This window comes from Tenrec ecaudatus, chromosome 5, assembly GCF_050624435.1.
Source record: "Tenrec ecaudatus isolate mTenEca1 chromosome 5, mTenEca1.hap1, whole genome shotgun sequence".
NCBI lineage: Eukaryota > Metazoa > Chordata > Mammalia > Afrosoricida > Tenrecidae > Tenrec > Tenrec ecaudatus.
In genome coordinates, this window is record NC_134534.1 from 176,949,531 (window position 1) to 176,971,631 (window position 22,101).

Sequence of the window (22,101 nt, forward strand, 5' to 3'; positions counted from 1 at the left end):
TTAGCTCAGAAACCATTTCTGAGTTTTAGCAGTTTGCCATCTGGAGAGGCTGAGAATATTCAAACCATCAAGTTACGGTCTACTTTTCTGTAACAATCTATTTAGCTTATTTCTTCACATGTCTTTTTATATATAGCAAAAAGAAATAAAGGGCACTTTTTTACTTTAATAAATCATTGTATGGGGGGCTCTTAGGGCTCTTAAAACAATCCATACATCAGTTGTATCAAGCACATTTGTATGTATGTTGCCATCATGATTTTCAAAACATTTTCTTTCTGTTTGAACCCTAGGTATCAGCTCCACTTTTTTCCCCTCCCTCCAAACCTCGTGAACCCTTGATAAATTACAGATTACATTGTTTTCATATCTTACACTATCTGCTGTCTCCCTTCACCCATGTTTCTGTGGGGAAACATCTTAACCAAATCACCCAGCTAATTAGATGACATTTAAATTTTTTTTCTCTTTCTTAAAGGTAGCTGTGTTTCTGAACTTTCTGCTCTTTAATTACAAGTACAGTTTCCAGTAACATTTACCTTACCTGTAGTCTTAGCAAACATAAGGCTTTTCTGTTTACAACTTTTTCTGAGAATTTTTTATCTTGACTCAAACTCCTTAAAGCCCATGATCTGGTTCTAAAACCATCCCAACATTGTAGGATTCTTATTATGGCGACTTCCATAACAGCTGATACGCAGGAGTTTCAAAAAGTTCATGAAGACTTTTTGGCTCCGGGCCAAGATGAAACTGGCTGTGGATGAGATGTTCCCAGAGGGTGCTAGGCCCCATGTGTACCTAGATGAAGCTGGAGGGGGCACCGGGCTGTTGATGGACTTGGTTGCCAATAAGAAAGCCAGGCAGGTAGATGTCAACGACTCTGAGAATCTCTGACAATGACGATGTCCAGTGAAATTGCCCGGTGGTGCCTGTTTGTGTTAGGCCTTGGTCATGCAGTGGGGAGGTTAGACCCAGAGGAGCACTGGAGGCGGAAAAAGACTGACGACATGCTTGTCCAGGAGGGAGAAGAATGGTGTGTGCTCACTGTCAGAGTATGACAACTGAGCGAGTGCCTGCTTATTTCTGAATATTACCAACCTTTGTCCTAATTTCAAGTAAAGCAGGGTCATCATTAAAATAATATTCGTGGAAAAATACCGTTATCTTCATTTCCCTTTTTCCACGAACTTTTTGACGCCGCTTTGTAATTTAATTACCTAGTGCTCTGTATAACTATCCAGATTGTAGGAGGTTAAGACAGCAAACATTTTGCTTTCTAAGGATCAGGAATCTGAAGTTTTACTGAGTTGTTTGGTTCCAGGTTTGTAGAAAGGCTGTCATTCATTGTTGCAGTCAACTCAGCACTGTGTCCAGTCTCACTCACCTTGTTGGCCAGAAGTTTTCATTCCTTGTTGGCCTCTCCTTTGACTTCACTGAGTATTTACATAACATGATCTAAGACTAAGAGAGTACACTAGTGAAAAAGAGTACCTGAGAGAGATACTGCAGTCTTTTATAACCTAATCTTGCAGGGGATATACCATCACACCTGCCAGATGTCGTATATACTCGTGTATAAGCCAAGTTTTTCAGCACTTTTTAAAAATCGTTTTATTGGGAGCTCCCCACAACCCTCTCCCTCATGAACCCTTGATAATTTATAAATGATAAATATTTTGTCATTCACTATCCGACATCTCCCTTCACCTACTTTTCTGTTGTCCGTCCCCCAGGGAGGAGGTTATAGGTAGATCCTTGTAGTCATTCCCCCTTTCTACCCCACCTTCCCTCCACCCTCCCAGTATCACCACCCTCACCACTGGTCCTGAAGGGATCATCTGTCCTAGATTCCCTGTGTTTCCAGTTCCTTTCTGTACCAGTGTACATTCTCTGGTCTAGCTGGATTCGTAAGGAAGAATTGGGATCATGATAGTAGGGGAGAGGGGGAGGAGGAAGCATTTAAGAACTAGAGGAAAGTTGTATGTTTCATCATTGCTACACTGCACCCTGACTGGCTAGTCTCCTTCCTGCGACCCTTCTGTAAGGGGTTGACCAGTTGCCTACAGATGGGCTTTGGATCCCCAATTTGCACTCTCCCTCATTCACAATGATAAGATTTTTTGTTCTTTGATACATGATCCCCTCAGTACCTCATGAACATACAGGCTGATGTGCTTCTTCCATGAGGGCTTTGTTGTTGCTTCTGAGTTAAATGGCCACTTGTTTACCTTTAAGCCTTTAAGACCCCAGATGCTATCTGTTTTGAAAGCCAGGCACCATCAGCTTTCTTCACGTTTGCTTATGTACACATTTGTCTTCAGCGATCGTGTCGGGAAGTGAGCATCATGGAATGCCAGTTTAGTAGAACAAAGTGTTCTTGCATTGAGGGAGTACTTGAGTGGAGGCCCAGTGTCCATCTGCTACCTTAATACTAAACCTATAAATGCATGCACCTAAATCTATTTCCCCATCATCAAATATAAATATATTTACATCTGTACATGCCTGTATTAGACCTCTGTAAGTGTTCTTTGCCTCCTAGTTCTTTCCTCTATTTCCTTTTACTTTCCTCTTGTCCCACTATCATGCTCAGCCTTCATTTGGGTTTCAGTAGTTCCTCTCAGTTACATTGCCCTTGATCAATCCCTACCAGGCCTCTTACACCCTCCTTGCCACTGATTTTAAATCACTTGTTCCTTTGTCCCTGGGTTTGTTAACACCACTTCCTTTCCACCACCTCCCCCTCTTCCATGTCTTCCGAGAACCTTAGCTCCCTTTGTTTTCTCCTCCAGGTTGTTTATCTGCCTATTTTATCTAGATCTGCAGAGAATATAATATGCACAAAGACAAGACAGAGCAAAACAAAGTAACAAAACAGCAACAAAGCAATGACAAAAAAAGAAAAACCTGTATATAATTTAAGGTCTGTTGATTGACCTTTAGGAGTGTTTTCCCGTGGAGTCTGATGGAGTGCCATGCCCTGGGCCCAGGAACTTCCTTGCTCTGCTCCCCTGGCTGCTCTGTTGCACACCCTTAGTGTTTCACCGTGGTGTGCTGGGGTCAGATCAGGCACAATTCCCACACTGTGTCTCCAGTATTGTCCCCTGTAGGGCATTGGGTCAGTGAGAGATGTGGGGCCAGCCATATGGTCCTCTCTGTGCATTGACTGCTCTGAGCAGGGATATCGTCTTCAATGCTGTTGGGCCAGGATGTACTTCACTCTCTTTCTCTCCCTTGATTTGCTCCCGTGCGCTCTGATCAAACATGTCACTCTCACTGAGCTGTAGCTTCAGTGCTGTCCTCGGCAGTAAATTCTTCTGGGGGGAGGGGTAGTTCAGTACCTTTTTAATGCAGTTTTTGTGGTAAAATTAGGTGCCTGGACTGATGTTCATGTTGGCTTATATTCGAGTATATGCGGTACACCATGTGAGAAGTATTACCCAGTGGTGTAATTGTCGAGATACAAGGGTCACCAAAGATCATCTCAAGACTGGCTACCACAAACCCTCTCCCCAGTGAACGGATGTACTTAATATATTTATCACATTCTCTGTGAACCATGCTGTTTTTATGCTTTTCACTTTGCTTACATTTACCCCTTCTTTATCCCAAATGCTTTTACCTTCCACAATTCTACTCAACAAACCCCTTTTCTATCAATTCTTATGAAGCCTCTTTTGACTTAACCCTCTCCAAGCCCTACCACCTTACATACCTGAACTTTTAGAAACATTATATTATTGTTACTATAATGTACAGTGGACTGTAGGTCCCCTTACTATACTGTAGGTCCCTTGAAAGCAGAAAGTGTTGTACTGTATTGTAAAGACTTAGTATCTGGCATGAGTGTTTCTTGGACTACTAATGTTTAAATAGTTCTGGAAAAATCTAGGCCAGTGGTTCTCAACCTTCCAAATGCTGCAACCCCTTTTTTTATTTTCGTTGCTACTTCATCACTGTCATTTTCCTACTGTTGTGAATCAGGTGACCCCTGTGAAAGGATCATTTGAACCCCAAAGGGGTGGCCACCCACGGGTTGAGAACCGTTGCTTTAGACACTTCTTGATAAATCTGTTATAAAACAGTGATCAGCTAGCTAGCTACCTGTTGTGTTTTCTTGAAGCTTTTGGAGTAAGACTTCAAGTATAAAAGTAGGATTTGCACTATGATTTTAGTGTATTTTTGAAAGATTGAGAAGGACTTGAGGCATCCTAATAAAGTCTAAGTTTTAAGCCAAAGTACAATCAATATTTAATATCTTGGATTCCACCAACCTTTTTTTCTTCAAGGGCTTTATAATTCTTATGTTAAATGTAGTAAGAGAAGGTGTTTACCTCCTAGTTGTAAAGGGAGAAATAACCTTTTATTTTGAGTAGTTTGTATGCTACCACTCAAAATTTAATAAAGCCAGTTTCTAATGTTAACTTCCTAAAAATCATGTTTCGTGTTTATTTGAAGTATAAATAAAATACATTCTGTAAAATGAAAATCAAGATTTTGAATGCAAATGCCTTTAATTGCCTGCCTTGAAGTTTCCTTTAATGTACCATATGGCATCTTGACACCAAATGTGAGAATTACCGTATATACTTGAGTATAAGCCCACCCAAATGTCAGCCGAGGCACCTAATTTTACCACAAAAACTGCATTAAAAATGTGCTTTAACTGGAGGCACAGGGAATCCAGGGCGGATGATACCTTCAGGACCCGGGGTGTGAGGGTCGATACTGGGAGGGTAGAGGGTGAGTGGGTTGGAAAGAGGGAACTGATTACAAGGATCTACATGTGACCTCCTCCCTGGGGGACGGACAACAGAAAAGGGGGTGAAGGAAGACGCCGGACAGGGGAAGATATGACAAAATAATAATTTATAAATTATTGAGGGTGCATGAGGGAGGGAGCAGCGGGGAGGGAGGGGAAAAAAAGAGGACTTGATGCAAAGGGCTTAAGTAGAGAGCCAATGCTTTGGAAATGATGAGGGCAAAGAATGTACAGATGTGCTTTACACAATGGATGTATGTATGGATTGTGATGATAGTTGTATGAGTCCCTAATAAAATGTTTTTTTTTAATGTGCTTTAAAAACTCGGCTTATACACAAGTATATACTGTATGTGAGCTCTTACTCCCTCCCCCGCCACCCCCCCCAGTGAATTTTTCCTTTGGCTTGTAGTCCTAATAAAATAACAGACTTTCCCCCCCCCCCTATGGATACCAGCGAGCATTGTGGAATCAACTTCCATAAAAATGTTTTCCTTTATAAGCTTTTGATTTTTGATAGGTTTTTTAAAGATGTTTGTTAAGTTTTACTTCATCATTTGTCTCAACTTTTTATCTAATTTTATCAAAGATGCACGTAACTTCAAAAAATGTTCCCTGTTGTAATCATAGAACAAACATTTGTTTTTAGATGGGACAGAATAAAAAAGTTATAGGAGTAACATTTTTTTCATATTCTTTGTTTTGCTACAAGTGGGGTTTTTTTTCCATATAAAATTCCTTAATCCTTAACTCTACTTCATAGCTAAGACTTGATTTCTCTGGGATGCCTAGTATTTTGTATCAGAAGTGCAAAACCAGTTGATAAGTAACCATCAGCTTCTCCACGAGAGAAACATGGCAGTCCGTTGCTGTAAAGATTTGCAGTCCTGGAAACCCTGTGGGGCAGTTGCATGCATAGTATCCCTGAGTCAGAATTGATTTAAGCAGTGGATGGTGGTGAGTATTTTGAGGCACAGCTACCTTGAATTATTTTCTGAAATTTAAATGTGAGTGTAACACCTGGAATCTGTTACATTCTAGTCTAGAAAGTTTTCATTAGGTGCTTGCCTTCTCATTGGGAATAGATAGAATATAATCAGATGTTTTAGCTACTAAATTAAATGGCATGAAATAAGATGCTCACGTGTACCTAATGTACATGTGTCCTATAAAAGGACTAAACTTGGTACTGTTGATTTCATCCCAGCTCATAGGAGCTTATATCAGCCTTATTAGACAGAATTGAATCGCCCTGTAGGATTTTCAAGATCATAACCTTTTTTTGAGAATTAAAGAACATTTTTTAAATTAAAAGGTCATTTTATTGGGGATTCTCACAACTTTTCCCCCCCACAACTCTTATAGCAATCAATGCATCAATTGTATCAAGCATATTTGTACATGTGTGCCATCATTTTTTTCTAGACTTTTACTTTGTTTTGAGCCTTTGGTATCAGATCCTTCCCTCCCCCCCTGTGGCCCCTTGATAAATTATTATTATTTTCATATCTTACTCACTGCTATCTCCCCCCATGGTTTCTTTTGTTTGTCCCCTTGGTGGGGATGTGGTTTTGTCTGTGTCATTGATCAATTCCCCCTTCCTCCCCTTCCTCTCTCCACTTTGCCTCTACCGTTCATAAATCCTTATGAAATCTGACTGCCACCCACATCTTTCTCCCATGGAGCAAGTTAGTAGATTTGAACCCCCAACTTTTTGCTTTGTGGCGGATGTTTTAACCACTGTACCACCAGGGGTCCCAAAAGAATAACAACCCTATGGGAAAGGCATCCTTGTATAAATTTCTTTCTTTATTGTTGTTAGTCAAAGCAAATCAGTGTTATACTGTCCTTTCTGCTTAGTATGTTCAGGTTCCTCTGAATCACAGTGAAGAAATGAAGAGAGCTGGTAGGAAAATTTGAGTCGGCCATTCCCCACTCATTGCCCCTGAGTCAGTTTCAACTCAGAGCAACTGTATGTGGGGTTTCCAAGGATATAGATCTCTATGGCAATAGACTGTCATCTCTCTTGGAACTGCCAAGGCACTATCATCTCTTCCTTCAATTTCAGTAGTTTCATGGATATTTTTTACCAAGTTGGCAGTACTGTAGTCGCTAAGACTGACTGCAACCAAAATGATCATTGGAAAATGGAAATCTCATGAGGACACTTGCCTGCATACAAAAACCTGCCATTGCTCTTAAACTGGCTACATGCTGACTTCTTGTAATCTGACCCTGTTTCGGGTCAGTTCCTGCAAAGCCTTCTTGTTTCTTAAGGCAGGTTCTTATTCCTATTATATACAAACATTGTCCCCCTGTTTCTTTGTTTAATAATTTCCCACGAATCCTTCAGATTTCAGCTTCAAAGTCAGTTCCTTAGGTATCCTATCACCAAGACAAGGCTGTAACGGGCTCTCAAAGCTTTCATAGCAATTACTTTTGTAAACTTGCATTTTGTTTATGTGGTTATTTTTATTAGTCTTTTGTACATGACGCTCAAATCCCAACTGTCTCTAGGATTGGAGTTTAATGTCTCTTATTTATTGAGTGAATGGCTGAATTGGTCCGTTAGTCAAATGTGTCTAGTTCTATCTCAAGGCCATGTTTAGGGATTAGCAGCACAACTCCCACAGTAATTTGAAATTACTTAAGGATAACGATAGTACTGTGTGGTTAGGTCGTTTGAGATGTAGACCTCAGTATCATTTGTAAATGAGACTTGTACTAGTGATTGGACAGCTTGCTCTGACTTGGAAGTTCAGTGAATTATGGCTTTCCTGCCATTTCTTACCCAGGAGTGTCAGTGCTATTTTATACATTTTCATAATCTTAGTGACTTTAAACAGAGTTTCATTTCTTTCTAATGCTACATCGTCCATTGGGGTTGATTTGGAAGTTCTGTTATACGTGCTTTCCAGGATCCTAATAGACTAGCCTTTAGCCTGAACATTACTGGACACTGACAGAGGGGGGACATGTCTTAGAAGACCTTAGGTCTTCAATTAGCCATTAAACTGCTCTAACCCCAAAGTTGCATGTCACTTTCCTTCACAACGCATTGGCTAAATGGGTTGCAAGACTGACCCTAACTTTAGGAACCAGAAGATGCAATCTTACTATATCACCACAAGTTAGAGAAGAAAAATACTGGGCAAACCAGCAGTGACAAATCTTCCCTTCTGGTAAAACAGTGATTTGGATCGCTTCCCTTTCTCCGGGAAGAATAATACGCATATCTCCCCCAGTGAAGCCAGCCCCAAAGTGTCATCTGATTGTAAGGTATCAAGCTTTCTCCAATAGTGCGCATTAGTCTCATCGTCAGGTATGAATGTGGTTCCTTTCAAAGAGAATGAAAATATTACCTGCAACACACAGTGCACAGTACACAGCACACAGTACACAGTACACAGTACACAGCACACAGTGGTAGAACAGAGAGAATAACCGTAGCGAGCTTCACAATTTGGACAACAGAACCCTGAAGAAGCTCAGCAGCTCCTGCTACATAAACACTGCCATCAAGGCAAAGCTAACGCATAGCGATCCTATAGAAGAGGATAGAATTGTCTCTGTGAGTTTTCGAGACTAACTTTTTATGGGAGTAGAAAGCCCTGCATTTCTCCTTCTCAGCCACTAGTGGTTTTAAACCGCCCATCGTGAAGACCGCAGCCAAACGAGTAATCACTATGCCACCAGGGATGCTAGCAATTCAAAACTCCCACCAGGCTAACTGTATAATCATCCCTTTAATCTCGCAGTGGCAACTATTGATTAGATACCGAGTGAGCTCACCTGTAAGAGCTTTCTAAGTCCAGTGTTTTGTCCTTGTATGGACAGCCAGAAGGTTCTGCCTTTTCCTTCCTCTTTCTTAAACAATCTGACATAAAATATGCTTTATTTGAGGGGCTAAAGCAGATGCCCTGGTGGTGCAATGATTAAGCACTCATCTGCTAATCAGAACGGTCAGCTGTTTGAGCTCTCCAACTAGTCAGTAGAAGGCAGATAAGGCAGGCAGTCTCTTTCCTTAAAGATGTACAGCCTTGGAGAAGGTCTCTACTGTATTGTGTAAGGTACGCACAATACAGTGAGTTTGAACTCACTGCCAGCAAGTCGATTCCCACTCATAGATAAAGCTCTCCTTGTGGGTTTTCAAGACTTAAGTCCGTATGGGACTAGAAAGCCTCATCTTTCTCCCAAGGAGTGGTTTCAAATTGCTGACCTTGCAGTTCGCAGCCCAACGTATAACTATATGGTACCACAACTCCTGATCCACCAGGGCTCCTGATTAAATAGGGTTGCTGAGGCAAACTGGGACCTTGCATTTGGTTTGTGGACTAAAGAACTTTCCAGCTTGCCTCCTAACTGTAGAAAGTACTCTCAAGGGGAACCAATTACAAGGGTAGGACAGCAGAAAAGTGGGTGAAGGGAGATGTTGGACACTTAAAATATGACAAAGTCATAATATTTTATAAATTATCAAGGGTTCATGAAGAAGAAGGGGGGAATGGGGAAGGAGGGGAAAAAATGAGCTGATACCAAGGGCTCAAGTAGAAAGCAAATGTTTTGAGAATGATGAGGGCAACAAATGTACAAATGTGCTTTACACAATGTATGTATGTATGTATTGTGTTAAGTTGTAAGAGCCTCCAATAAAATGATTTTTTAAAATAAATAAGTCATTTTTTTAACCTGGAAATTGAGTTTTGTTTATTTGTGTCTGTACAACTCTGTTTTCACAGGTCTTTTCCAAGCGTTTGTCTCATTCCCAAATGCTAAGACCCATAAAGCTAGTGAAGGTGGGGGGGAAATTCGCGAAGGAAGAACTAAACCCTTTTCCCGCCCATCTTCCTAAATTTATAGAATCAGTAGAGGGGGATAGGAGAGTATGTTTTTTTCCTTTACCAGTAAGGAAATTAACACAAAGGCTAAGTCAATTTTATTTATTATAAAAAGCTAAGTGTACACCAGACATTGTGCTAAGAGTTTTATGTGTATTTTCTTATTTTATCCTTATTATGGCAATTACCTGATTACATTAATTAGGAAATTGAAGTTTAGAGAAGTTTAAGTCACAATTATTAAATAGCAGAATGGAGATCTCAACCCTGATGCCTGATATGAAAATATGTGCTGTTATACTTCCCTATATCAGTATCAATGTCCATTTTATCAAAATTAAAGTATCAATAACTTCCCATTTCTAAAGTGTATTATAGTAAATGCAGAAGCATTATATATACCATATGCTTTAATAGTTTATCAGAAAAGGATGTAACAAATAGTATTAAGTACAATAATTTAAAATTATGATATGGCTTATTTTTATCTACTATGTTTACTACTTTAAAAATAAGTGTACATTTGAGTAAATAAAGAAAACATAGTTAAACAAAATTGTGTGCCTGTCAGAGCCCCCTTTTTTAAACCACTACCAAGGGAAGACAGGCAGCTCCTACTTCAGACATCAGACATTACGTGGGGTGGCTCATGGGTTTGGTGAAAGCCAGGGATTGGCTAAGAAAAGGAAGAAAATGATGGAAGAGTTATTCTTAGTTGTATTCTAAAGTGAATAGTAAGACTGATACATGACTATTATTACTACTACTATTGCTATATTTCCATGGTTACCTTAAACCTGAAAAAAATGAGTATTCATACAAGCCCTCGAGGATAGGTAAAACAAATGATACAATAAAAACAGATGTAGCAAAAATGAGGACCTGATGCTAGGGGCTTAAGTGGAGAGCAAATGTTTTGAGAATGATGAGGGCAATGAATGTACAAACGTGCTTTACACAATTGATGTAGGTATGGATTCTGATAAGAGTTGTATGAGCCCCTAATAAAACGATTAAAACACAACAGGTGTACCAATAGGAAAATCCTAATTGCTACCTTGACTGCTAGGAAAATACCATAGATTTGTTATTTTTGGTAGAAGAACTAGGCACGTAATTTAGTCTACCTTGAGGCTTTGTTTCAACCTATTCGATCATCACTACAGAGCCCTTATCTCTCTGGGAAATAAAATTAGGAAGCCTTTATAGGAGAAGATATATTAGGCTTCAAGTAATTTATGGGAAAATTGCATTATCCATTCCATTTTTCCACAGACTTTAAAACCCCTTCATGTAATAATAGCTAAGTAAATAAAATACTTTAATAAGGGCCAAGTATAAATTTCTTCATAATTTTCTTTTGATTAAACATCTGTTCCCTTCTAGAAATTTTGTACTTCTGATTGTTTTGTTTTTCTCCTATGGCAAACCATGGCAAAGGTGTAAGCAATGTGTTAAAAGTCCAGGGGAATGAATAATTTGAATGTTTTCCTATGTTTATGTAGATTAAAACACCGAAAACGTAGTCAATTCTGAGCTGTAGCAACCCCACAGACAGTAGAACTGCCCCTAGTCTTTACAAAGTTGTAAATCTTTACTGGGGCACACTGCAGGTCTTTCTCCCATGGAACAGCCGGTGGGTTCCAGTCTTTGGGTTGGCAGAAACCACATTAGCAATGTGCCAGTATGCTTCCAGGACAACACATTACCGTTATTGAAAAGCTATGTACATACGTGGTTGATTAGCACTTAGTAGTTACACAGAGGACCTGCTCTTGACTCTTAGTGATTGCATGTTTCTTATTCCATCCATTACATGCAGTGTCAGGATAAAATCTTTAAGAGCTCTAATCTATTAGAAGAATGCTCCAGAGAATCCTCTAGGTAAGGGGTGTCAAACTGGCGGCCCATAAGGTAATTTTTTATGCCCTCTGGAATAAAATGTAATGGAATTGTGTGTACAGTATTGCCTCTATCTCCTCTAAGCGCTATTTTCTTCATAATAATTTTTTTCTATTTTCATTTTATTTCATAGCATTGTGGACCACAAAAATTACTTCAGGGGCCGTCAGTTTGACACCCCTGCTCTAAGTCAATGGTTCTCAACCTGTGGGTCACCACCCCTTTGGGGGTCTAACAACCCTTTCACAGAGGTCACCCAATTCATAACAGTAACAAAATTACAGTTATAAAGTAGCAACAAAAAAACTTTTCTGGTTGGGAGCTCACCACAACATGAGGAACTGTATTAAAGGGTCACAGCATTAGGAAGGTTGAGAGCCACTGCTCTAGGTGAAGCAAGGAAAATCTGATCCAGCTACGCTTTCTGGGTCCCAGTTCTCTCATTCGGAAAAGTACTTCCTTATAAAAATGTTTCAATTACCTTTATACTATTGCTATCATTGATATAATGGTTGGCACACAATTTCTGGGAAGAGCCAGATAGTAAATAAAAATAGTAAGAAAAATCAGATAGTAAATAAAAAACAGACTTTATAGTTATATTGTCTGCCACAACTATTCAGCTATGCTACTGTAAGGCAAAAAGAGCCATAGACCGTATGTCAATTGATTAGGGTAATTAGATTCAAATAACTATTTTATACACTTGATCTTAGCCAAAAGGCCGAGAAGTGATCCAATAACTATTTTCAAAAATACTGGTTGGCCAGATTTAGTCCCCAAATCATAGGGTTTTTGGTGGTGCTGTGGTTAAAGCACTCAACTGCTACCTAGGAGGTTGGCACTTTGAATTCACCATCCATCCGAGAGAGAAAGATGTGGCAGTCTGCTTCTGTAAAGACCCACAGCCTCGGAAACTTGGTGGGCTGTTCTTCGCTTGCCATGTAGGGCAGCTGTTGAGTTGGAGTCGACTATCATGGCCTGTGGAAATGCTCGTGGTTAGTTAAAAATTGTTCAAGAAAGAATATTTAGCAAGGAAGGGCCATTTGATTTTATTTTTCACAAGAAATAAACAGTAAAAGAGTCAATGACAATTACTTTTAAGAATGTGAAACAATAAAGATTTGTTATGTTCTTGGTAAAATAGTCCAGTCCTCTTATTTCTCTTCAGTGAGAAACACATGCAAATTTTCTATCTTACTTAGAAGTAAAGGCTTAAAGTTACTAATTGGTTAGGCCAAGGTAATCTTAGGTAATAATAAGTTTAATTTATGATCCTTACCTATTTCTCATGTCTTATTTGTCTCCATTATATTCCTTTAGACATGGGTTGTCTGCTGTACTGAGTAAGCGCGTGCATGACCAGTGTGTACCTGTTACTGTGAAGGGGAAATTTTGAAGTCTGTTCTATCCACAGAAAAGCCACAATCTGATTGGACTGTTTACTAAAAAATTTAAAAGCTAATTTTTAAAAGGGTTTGTAAAACTTTTTCCTGTAAATCTTTATGCTCATAATTGCTGTACCACCAACTGTATCCCTAGGAGCTATTTTTATTCTCATTTCACTTCTTAGTACTTTTAACCGAAACAGTCAAAATACAAATGTTTTCCTTTCTCTTTGGCAGTTAATATCCTAAAGCACCAGCACTAAATAAACTAAATACCTAGCTTAAACTTGTCTAAAATTAAATGTTTATATAGTCCAGAACACACAAAAGATATACCAAAATTTAGCCCTTGGCCCTTGTATGAACTTATCTTTACAATTTCACCTACTATCATGAATTCAGCTACCACATGTTGGCTTCTAACAAGCTCTAAATATTAATTTCTAGCCCGGATCTCAGTTAACACCATAAATATAGGCAGGAATACGTTGGAAAAATTGTGCTTTGCTTCTAGACTACTTCAGTACAGAGAATATATGAAATGAGTCTCATAAATATTTTGGTTTCTTGGTGTATATAAAAGTTGTTTGCACCTATCATAGTTTGTTAAGGAGCCCTGGTGGCACTCGTGGGTGAGCGTAGAACTGCTAACCGCATGGTGGTGGAGGTTCAAATCTACCCCCACTCGCTTCCTAAGACAAAGATGAGGCTGTCTACCTGGTGCTTGCCTTCATGAAGAGATAACTGAGTACATAGCAGAGCGCAGTGCGAGGCATTGTAAATATACCAGTTCCACTGAATTGTTTACAATGGTTAATTTTAATTATATTTGATGTGACTTCCTCTCACTATAAAACAAAAAAAAATAATTGTCAGTCTTTCTTAATATGTGAGAGTTCTATTTATTCCACATCCTCACCAATATTTGTCACTGTCAGCATTTTGAATCTTAGCCACTTGGGATATATATATAGTAGATCTGATAAGGACAGGTCTGTCTGGGAATGTGATTGTAGAACAAAGACTTAGAGGAGATAAGTGACCAAAGCTGCATCTTAGAAATTTGACCAACAGCAAGAAATACAGTCTGATCAGGACTGCATGAGTGGGAAGAGAATTGATGCCAGTGAGGTAACGAGAAAGGGGAAATGCAAATCGTGTCGGAGTGTGAAATCATAATGTGAACTTCAATATTTATTGTAAGGGAGATGGGAAGAGAAGAATAGCATGATCGGACTTTTCACAAGATTCTTGCAACTATTCGGTGAAGTAAAGGTAATAGCGGAAAACATAGAATGTTGTCAGAGAATAGGAGATTGGGTATTTGTAGAAAAACTAGAGAATACTTGCCGGGGTATTGTTCTTGAATAGGCATTAATAAGGATTTAGTTCTGAGAAGTATCTTTTGAAATTAGGATTGAGAGTAACCCAGCCCTTTTGCTCAGGTATAAGTGAAGTCTAGCTGTACATGCATAAATAATCATGAGTTTAAACGTGTTAGTACAGAATTTACATAATTAGTCATCACTCATTTTCCCAGAAGAAATTTAACCTTTATTACTATTTTATTTTACTTTTTTTTTTTAATTGAAGGTTCTTCATTAACCAAGTGGGGTAGTGGGGAAGCAGCCAGTGTGGGTGGAGTCATCTTAATTTTCCACTAATATGCAGTACTAAATGAACGGGACAGACTAGTACAGTTAGAAGTTGGCCGCCTAGAAAAGCGGAAGGGATTGGGGTGGGGAATGGTCATTTAAAAAATACAGCCCCCCCCACACACACACACCAAAAAAAAACCCAAAAATCTGTGGTGCCTGCGGGGGCAGGGAGACACCTGGTCTGTTTTAACAGAGGAATCAAAGGTCAGAAGCCATTTGGGAAGGCCAGTCATCAGGGCAGAGGGAGGAGGGTGGTCCAGGGGGTGAGGGGGCTGTTTGGCAACTTGGGTAAAGAAATTGCCATCCCCTGCTAGGGTCCCCCCAGACTCTCCCATCTGGCAGGAAGGGAGCAACCTGTATCCCCCCACAAGCAGGATTGGGGCTGCTGGATGCTCCTGGGCAGGGGTGGAGGGGGCTCACAAAGGCTTGCCCTCCAGGGAGATGATGGGGCTGCCCCCCATCAGTCCTTGACCTCCTCGTATTAGTTTGCTTGTAATTCATGTTTGATTCCCGTCAGCTTCTTGGTGGCATCCTTGGAGCTTGCGTAGATCATTTTGTTCTTTCCGGGTGCACACTCGGGGGCCCAGAAGATGAACACCGGACCTCCTCGGCCTCATAGGTGATGGTGTGCAGAGTGAAGCAGTAGCCCTTGTCAGGCAGCCTCTTGACAAAGGTGGCATAGGGTTGTCCACAGTCTGTCCCACATTCCCAACTAGGCTCTCCTTGCCCTCCTCCAGGATGATGTTCTTGTCTTCGCTCAGGCAGAAGAGCACGGCCTGCTTGCGCTTCTTGACTTGCTCTAGTGTCGAGGATTTGCGTACCTTCATCTCATTGAACACCTTGATGGCACCATTGGAGACAGCCACACTAGAGGCCGTTTCTGGAAGCCAGAGGAGTTTGGGAAAGAGAGGGAGAGAAGATGGGACCCGACTAAATGCGGCCTCTCTCTCCTGGCCCTTTCCGTGCAGTAGCCATTACTATTTTAGAAGGCTGTTTTGAATTCGCCACTTAAAAGGACCTAAACGTGATCTTAATTATTATAGCTATGTGTTGTGATTATTGCTTAAAATTAATAAGTAAATATTTAAGTGTTCTAGTGACATACATACTATAAAATTATGTTTAGGTACTACATAGATTACAAAAATATACTTAGTTAGCCCATGTCTTTAAAGCAATGTGCGCTCCCCAACTAAATACTACAAGAAAGCAATTTGGTTTTTTCTGGAGAAAAAGATACAGTTTTTTTCTTTTTTTTTACTGAATATTCCAATAGCGCAATTGGTTAGCGCACGGTACTTATGAGATACAAATTTAAGAACATTTATTAAGTCCTAACCAGACAAAGACAAGATACAGAATCACATCATCCAGATGAAGTAGTCCATTAGCATGATGTCATAATGACCTCCAAGAGTTTTCAGAGATTCAGACTTATCAAGGGCATCTCTCTTCCATCGAGCCAAATCAAAGCTACCCTAAAGGACCAGGTAAACCTGCCCCTGTCAGTTTCCGACACCACCTCTTTACTTAAGGGAGCAAAGCCTCTTCTTTCTCCTGAGGTGGTTTTGAACTGCCGCTCACTAAAACAGTCTCCAATCTTACACACTTTTCAGATCATTAGAGCACAAGGTCCTAAGTGTAGAATGTAGGGACCAAAAGCAGAAAGCATCTGTTTTAAAGGAACAGTGGGGAAAAATCATTTCCAGTGAGGCTTTGACGAACAAATGAATATTTCTCATCATGGATGTGACCTTAGGGAATGGTACTGTCAGTAGAGATGTTCATCCATGTGAGCAAAATCATAGTGCAAATTTGAACTGAATCGTGTCCATCAGTGGCCAGATATTTTGACACATTTGCAGTACTGCTCCTGCAAATATATTTTACCTACAGATCGGAAAATGACACTCTTGGTTACAAAGTGGTATTTTTTTACTTCTCAACTATTAGTAATATATCTTACTTGAGTTCAACTTTTATTAATTACCAATGTTTTTAACAAAGAACAAAAAAAAAAGCAAACCAAAAAAAATCAATATTTTCTACCAAGTGAGCAAAATCAAAATGAGAGAAGTAGTATTTCCTTCTGGAAAGAAGGGGGAAAATGGATGAGGGAAAGTGTAAATACTAAACACAGAACAGGAGAACTTGTGAACTTGAACGTAGGTGCTGATGCCAAGCTTCACATTGGGATTTCTGCCTCTCAAGCTTACATTTGTCCAATTCACTAGGCAAACGTAAAGTAACAACATTGAGTACTTTGGGAGCCCAGAGCCATGGCGCAAAGCTTCATGGAGACTGGAAATGTGCTGCTGAGCTTTCCAAAGATCGCCACTGAGTCTTTTCTGATCCTCCTCTTCTGTTAGTATTGCTCCTAGGGATCCAGTTCCTACATGCAGGGGGCTTAATCTGAACAAGACGCATTTAAACATGTCTTTGTGTCCATGTATGACTGCAGACCAGTTGTCTCAGTAATTCCCTTTGTCTTGGTTACATAGAGTTCCTTAAAGACTCCGGATAGGGCAAGATATGACAAAATAACAATGTATAAATTACGAAGGGTACATGAGGGAGGGGGGATCGGGGAAGGAGGGGAAAAAAAGAGGACCTGATGCAAAGGGCTTAAGTGGAGAGCAAATGCTTTGAGAATGATTGGGGCAGGGAATGTGTGGATGTGCTTTATACAATTGATGTATGTATATGTATGGATTGTGATAAGAGTTGTATGAGCCCCTAATAAAATGTAAAAAAGAAAAGGAAAAAAAATGATTAGGGCAAAGAATGTACAGATGTGCTTTATACAATTGATGTATGTATACATATGGATTGTGATAAGAGTTGTATGAGCCCCCTAATAAAATGTTTAAAATATATAAAGTTCCAGTCAAAACAGTAGCTTCTCTAGGGATTTGCTGTGGCAGTTAAATTCAAAGCAGAGGTTATGGTGATAGCGTTTGGGGGATCCCAAGGCCCCTAGACAATCATGGGGCTTATTATAAAGAAGTAAGACAATGGAAGATTCACTGGTGAGAAAGGAGACCAGGGAATTTTAAGCAAGGAATTCTTTTTCCCATCATGACAATGCAGCTGCTCTTTTTTTTTTTTTAAGGTAAAGCTGTTCTGCAAGAATCTCATTGAAAAACTACTATATCACCCACCCTCTAATCCTGATTTTGCTCTTTCAGACTTCTTTTTGGTTCCCATAATTGAAAGGCCATTTCAGAGGAACTCAATTTGAGTTCTTTGGGATGCAAAAACTGCAGTTTAATGTGTTCGTCCGGATTGACTAGAGAAACAAATCCCAAGGCACTCATGTGTAAGAGAGAACTTTATATCAAAGAGCAATTGTATCACAGCCCAGTCCAGATCAAATCCATAAGTCCGATATTAGCCTGTATGTCTGATATCAGTCTATAAATTCCTCTTCAGACTCACACAACACATGCAATAGTACCAAATGCAGGAAGATGACCGGTCAGTGGGTGGAAAGTCTTGTGGGTCCAGTGGTGGTAGAAGCATCTCAGTGTTGGCAGGGGTCTCCACGTGGCTCCTCCAACTCCAGAGCTCTGGCTGCATCAGCGTAGCTCCATCAGGCTTGGTAACAGGACTGTCTCACATAGAGAATGAGCTGTTTCTCTCTGTTGCGTCTCCAAGTGAGGTCAGATGTATAAACCAAAGAGCTCAGAATGTTTCAGATAAAAGATAGAGAGATACAGCACCTTTTAGAATATTAGCTTCACGTGTTGATATTTTTGTTTAGTAGGCTTTTTACTTATCTTCATACAGTGTAGCTATTAATGTAAAACTCCAAACCATAAAAAATGCCATTCCATCAATTCTGACTTACAGCCCTATAGGACAGGATTGAACTGCTCCTGTGGTTTTCTGAGAACTGTAACTGTTTACTGCATTAGAAAGCTACAACTTTCACCCAGGGAGCAGCTGGTAGATTTGAACTGCTGACTGTATGGTTGGCAGCCCAATGTGTAACCCATTGCACCATCACATCATAGAAAGAGCTCTAAGATCTATTAAAGTGAACCCAAGATGGTGCCCAGCTATCATTCAGAATAGTGTCTAGGGTCTTAAAGGCTTGCAGTCATCTAAGCTAAATCCACACAGAGGAAGCACACCAGCTTGTATGCCAGAGATAACAATTACAAAATTTGAATATGCTGAGGAGAAAATCATCAGAGCAAAAATTGTGAACACCTAATTCGTGGAGGGCTATGGGGACAGTGGGATCCCAAACCCATCTGCAGAGTAGTCAGGCTGAGCTGCTGGCAGATCTGCTCTAGCTACAGGGAAGAGTCAAAACCAGCCTTACTACCAGGCAGAAACCATTGTAACCTTCATTATGCTGGCTCAACTTTGATACTTGGCCAGTTGACCTCTCTGTAGACATACCTGAATTTGTTCTGGATCCAAGTATTTCTTACTGGTTCCGTGACAGAAATTTCTTCCCTAGTTTTTGAATGTTGTTGGGAGCCTTTTCCTTCTTACACATTGTTTGTATTATTGTCTGTATACTATTATGTTTTTAACCTTACCACCCTAACATGATTTTGTTTGATATTGTTTTCTGTTGGGTCTCCCAGCTGTGAAGCACAGGAAGAGTGAATGCATGCATAATGATAACAACAGATACAAGGGGCTATAGGGAATACAGGGGCTGGGGGGGGGAGGGTGGCTGACAGGGAGGGGGCACTAGAATGGACTGTGATTGCATAACTCATTTGAAAGGCCATTTAGCCATGGGGGGGGCGCTTTAAAATTGATGTGGCGGTGATTGTACAGTTCTTGATATGATGAAGTAATTGTACTATTGAATTATGTGTAAATTACTTGGCAGTACTCTTGGGAAAAGAGTAAAGCTATGCATGTTATAGCCTATATGTGAATTATATATGTCTATGTGTGCATTTAAAAAATTGGAATAATACAATCATTCTTAAAAGGCTACGTATGAAGACTGGAACTTTTCATTTTCATACTCTTCACATATTTTTAAATCAAACCGTAGTTGCTAACTTGCTGAGGTTGTAATCTACCGGTGCCCTGCAGGAGAAGGCTGTGGCCGTCTGTTTGAGCAAAGATTTGCAGCCTTGAAAGTCCTACCATGCAGTTTTTACTCTGTCCTTACAGCATCCAGTCAGAATCCATCCAAAGGCTCTGGGCTGACTTGTTTTTTTATTTCAAATTTTGGTCGATAAGGCTCGGTAAGAACAGACACTTGTAGCTGGTGAAATCACAAACTCAAAATCTTGGATAGTAAATAGACAAGTTAATTTTGAGTACTTGTTATAAACTAGGCATTATACTAAACATTTTACTCACATTTAATTTAGATCTCTTAATTTGGGTTCTGATTTTTCTCATAAGTAAGAAACAGATTTTGATTAAAAAAGTGAAACATATTGCCAGGGTTACATTACTGTGTTGTAGTTGTGTACCCTTCTCTGACAAGATCATATTAATGGATATATATATATATATATATATATATATATATATATATATATATATATATGAAAGTACTTTCTAAACTTACAGTGCCCTCTGGGTAGAATAAAATACTTCACAGTCTTGGTTCATATGTTAAAATGTTTTAACCTTTTTTCTTTGAATCTCATAGGAAATTTGAACTTTAAAACCTTTAGTCAACTGTGGAGTCTCTGTGTAATATGGTTTCTCAATTTCAGTGTATTACATCTTTTCTTAAATAAACCTTCGGTGTTTCTAACAAAATATTCTATCTGCATAAAACTTTTTACCCCTAGCCGTAAGCATCATTTCAAGACTAGTGAAACCCCTCAATGTAAGAAACAGACACATAAAAAGAACTCGGTCGGGCTGTTTGCTTTGTGTACTCTCTTTCATTATATAAGTTGCCTATTTTCCTCTCTTTTTAGGAACATCATCTTCAACGGGCTATTTCAGCACAGCAGGTGTATGGCGAGAAGAGGGATAATATGGTTATACCAGTCCCAGAGGCTGAAAGTAATATTGCTTACTATGAATCTATATATCCTGGGGAATTCAAGATGCCAAAGCAGCTCATTCACATACAGCGTAAGTAGTTACTTTTCCAAGTGATTTTACTTGCTCTTCCATAACTCTTGGCACATTTTTATCCTTTCAGGGTTATTTTCCTTGCCTGTTTCATTGATGAGCATTAGTTTGAGAGTTGTGGAAGCCCGTTTGCAACTTTTTCAACGGTGCTTTATTGACTTTGCTCTGCAAAGCAAACCAAAACCATTTACCATCCTGATGTTCAGTTTAGTGCCAACAAAGGATCTTAATGCTGCATTAGTCAAATAGGAGTAACACGAAGCCACAGATAAAAAAAAGTGATGTTTTCTTTCTGTCCAGAAATAATAGTATAGTAATATAGTCTTATTAAAAGATTTCTTAGGATCAGCAAACTGCTCAATAAGGGGTACAATTATAAGTGTTTTAAGCTTTGCAGATAACACGATCTTTATTACCACTATTCAGCTTGTTGGTACAGTGTAAAGTAAGCATATAGGACCATGGCTGTTCCAGTAAAACTGTATACGAGTAGATTACAGGCCAGATTTGGCCCACAGGCCATCCTTTTTCAACCCCTAATCTATGTTCCTAAGGGGAGACTGATGGTAATTTTCAAAATTTTATTATTCTTACTGGCAACCTAGTAATAGATTCTTATTAGAAATAGTTTTTGATAGCGCTCACATTTGGTAGATGGTGAACAGCTGATAATTTGTAGGTTTTAAATAATATATTTCATTCATGTCATTTCCCCATCTTTAAGTACTTGACACCTTTGAAACAAATAAATAATTGAAAGGTGATTAAAATAAAACTCTTGTTGACCTTTAGATTTTCTAGAGAACGATCTAAACTTCTTTGAGGGCAATATGAACCTGTTTTGTTTTCATTGGTCTTTCTGAGGACAAGAAGAACCTTGTTTTAAATCTCTTTATTAAACTAACAGTTGGATTCATTTAATATGAACCTACTCTTTGTAGTTCAGGATTCCAGCACTACTATATTATTTAAGTAATTTATAAAGAGAAAGTATATATTTTGTGTCTTATGATTATTATCTTACCATTATAATATTTTTATTTTGACTTGAACATAGTTTTAGAATAATTCTCTAATTTTTAAGTGGTATGTCTATATATTTCCATTCATGTAAGACATAGGACATAAACATTCCAAGCAGATTCTAGGTAATAGAATAAGAAGAAATCTGAATAATCTTGTTCAGGTGATTCTGAAATTATGTATGTCATCCTTAGTTATATTAACTAGAAGGCTGTAGTGGACTGGAGTTGCAGTGAGTTACAGCAATTGACTCAATAGCATTGAGATTTTTATTTTGAAACATTTAATGAGAGCCACATCTGCTCTATAACCAGCGGCTCTATAGTCTTATAAATACACACTTTGAGGTTAAAGTAAGAGTTCGTAAAATAGAATTACATCAATCAATTTGCTTGTCTTATGCAGACTACTTACTGATGATTCAAGCACAAAACACACTTTACTAGTAATTAGTG

At 39.2% G+C, this 22,101-nt stretch overlaps 1 protein-coding gene and 2 pseudogenes across 4 annotated transcripts in view; 2 read left to right on the top strand and 1 right to left on the bottom strand.

Annotated features, from left to right (window-relative positions):
* EPC1 (enhancer of polycomb 1) overlaps positions 1-22,101 on the top strand; it is a 103,139-nt gene that overhangs the window by 48,363 nt on the left and 32,675 nt on the right. For all 4 annotated transcript variants that reach the window (XR_012784521.1, XM_075550325.1, XM_075550321.1 and 1 more), the window contains exon 2: positions 20,464-20,623. Coding sequence is in view for 3 of the 4 variants with exons in the window: in XM_075550325.1 (XP_075406440.1) it covers positions 20,464-20,623 (160 nt within the window). In the remaining variant the exon portion in view is untranslated. The remainder of the gene's footprint in view (positions 1-20,463; positions 20,624-22,101) is intronic.
* On the top strand, positions 682-957 carry LOC142449035 (COP9 signalosome complex subunit 9 pseudogene; annotated as a pseudogene).
* LOC142449036 (cofilin-1 pseudogene) lies at positions 14,965-15,390 on the bottom strand (annotated as a pseudogene).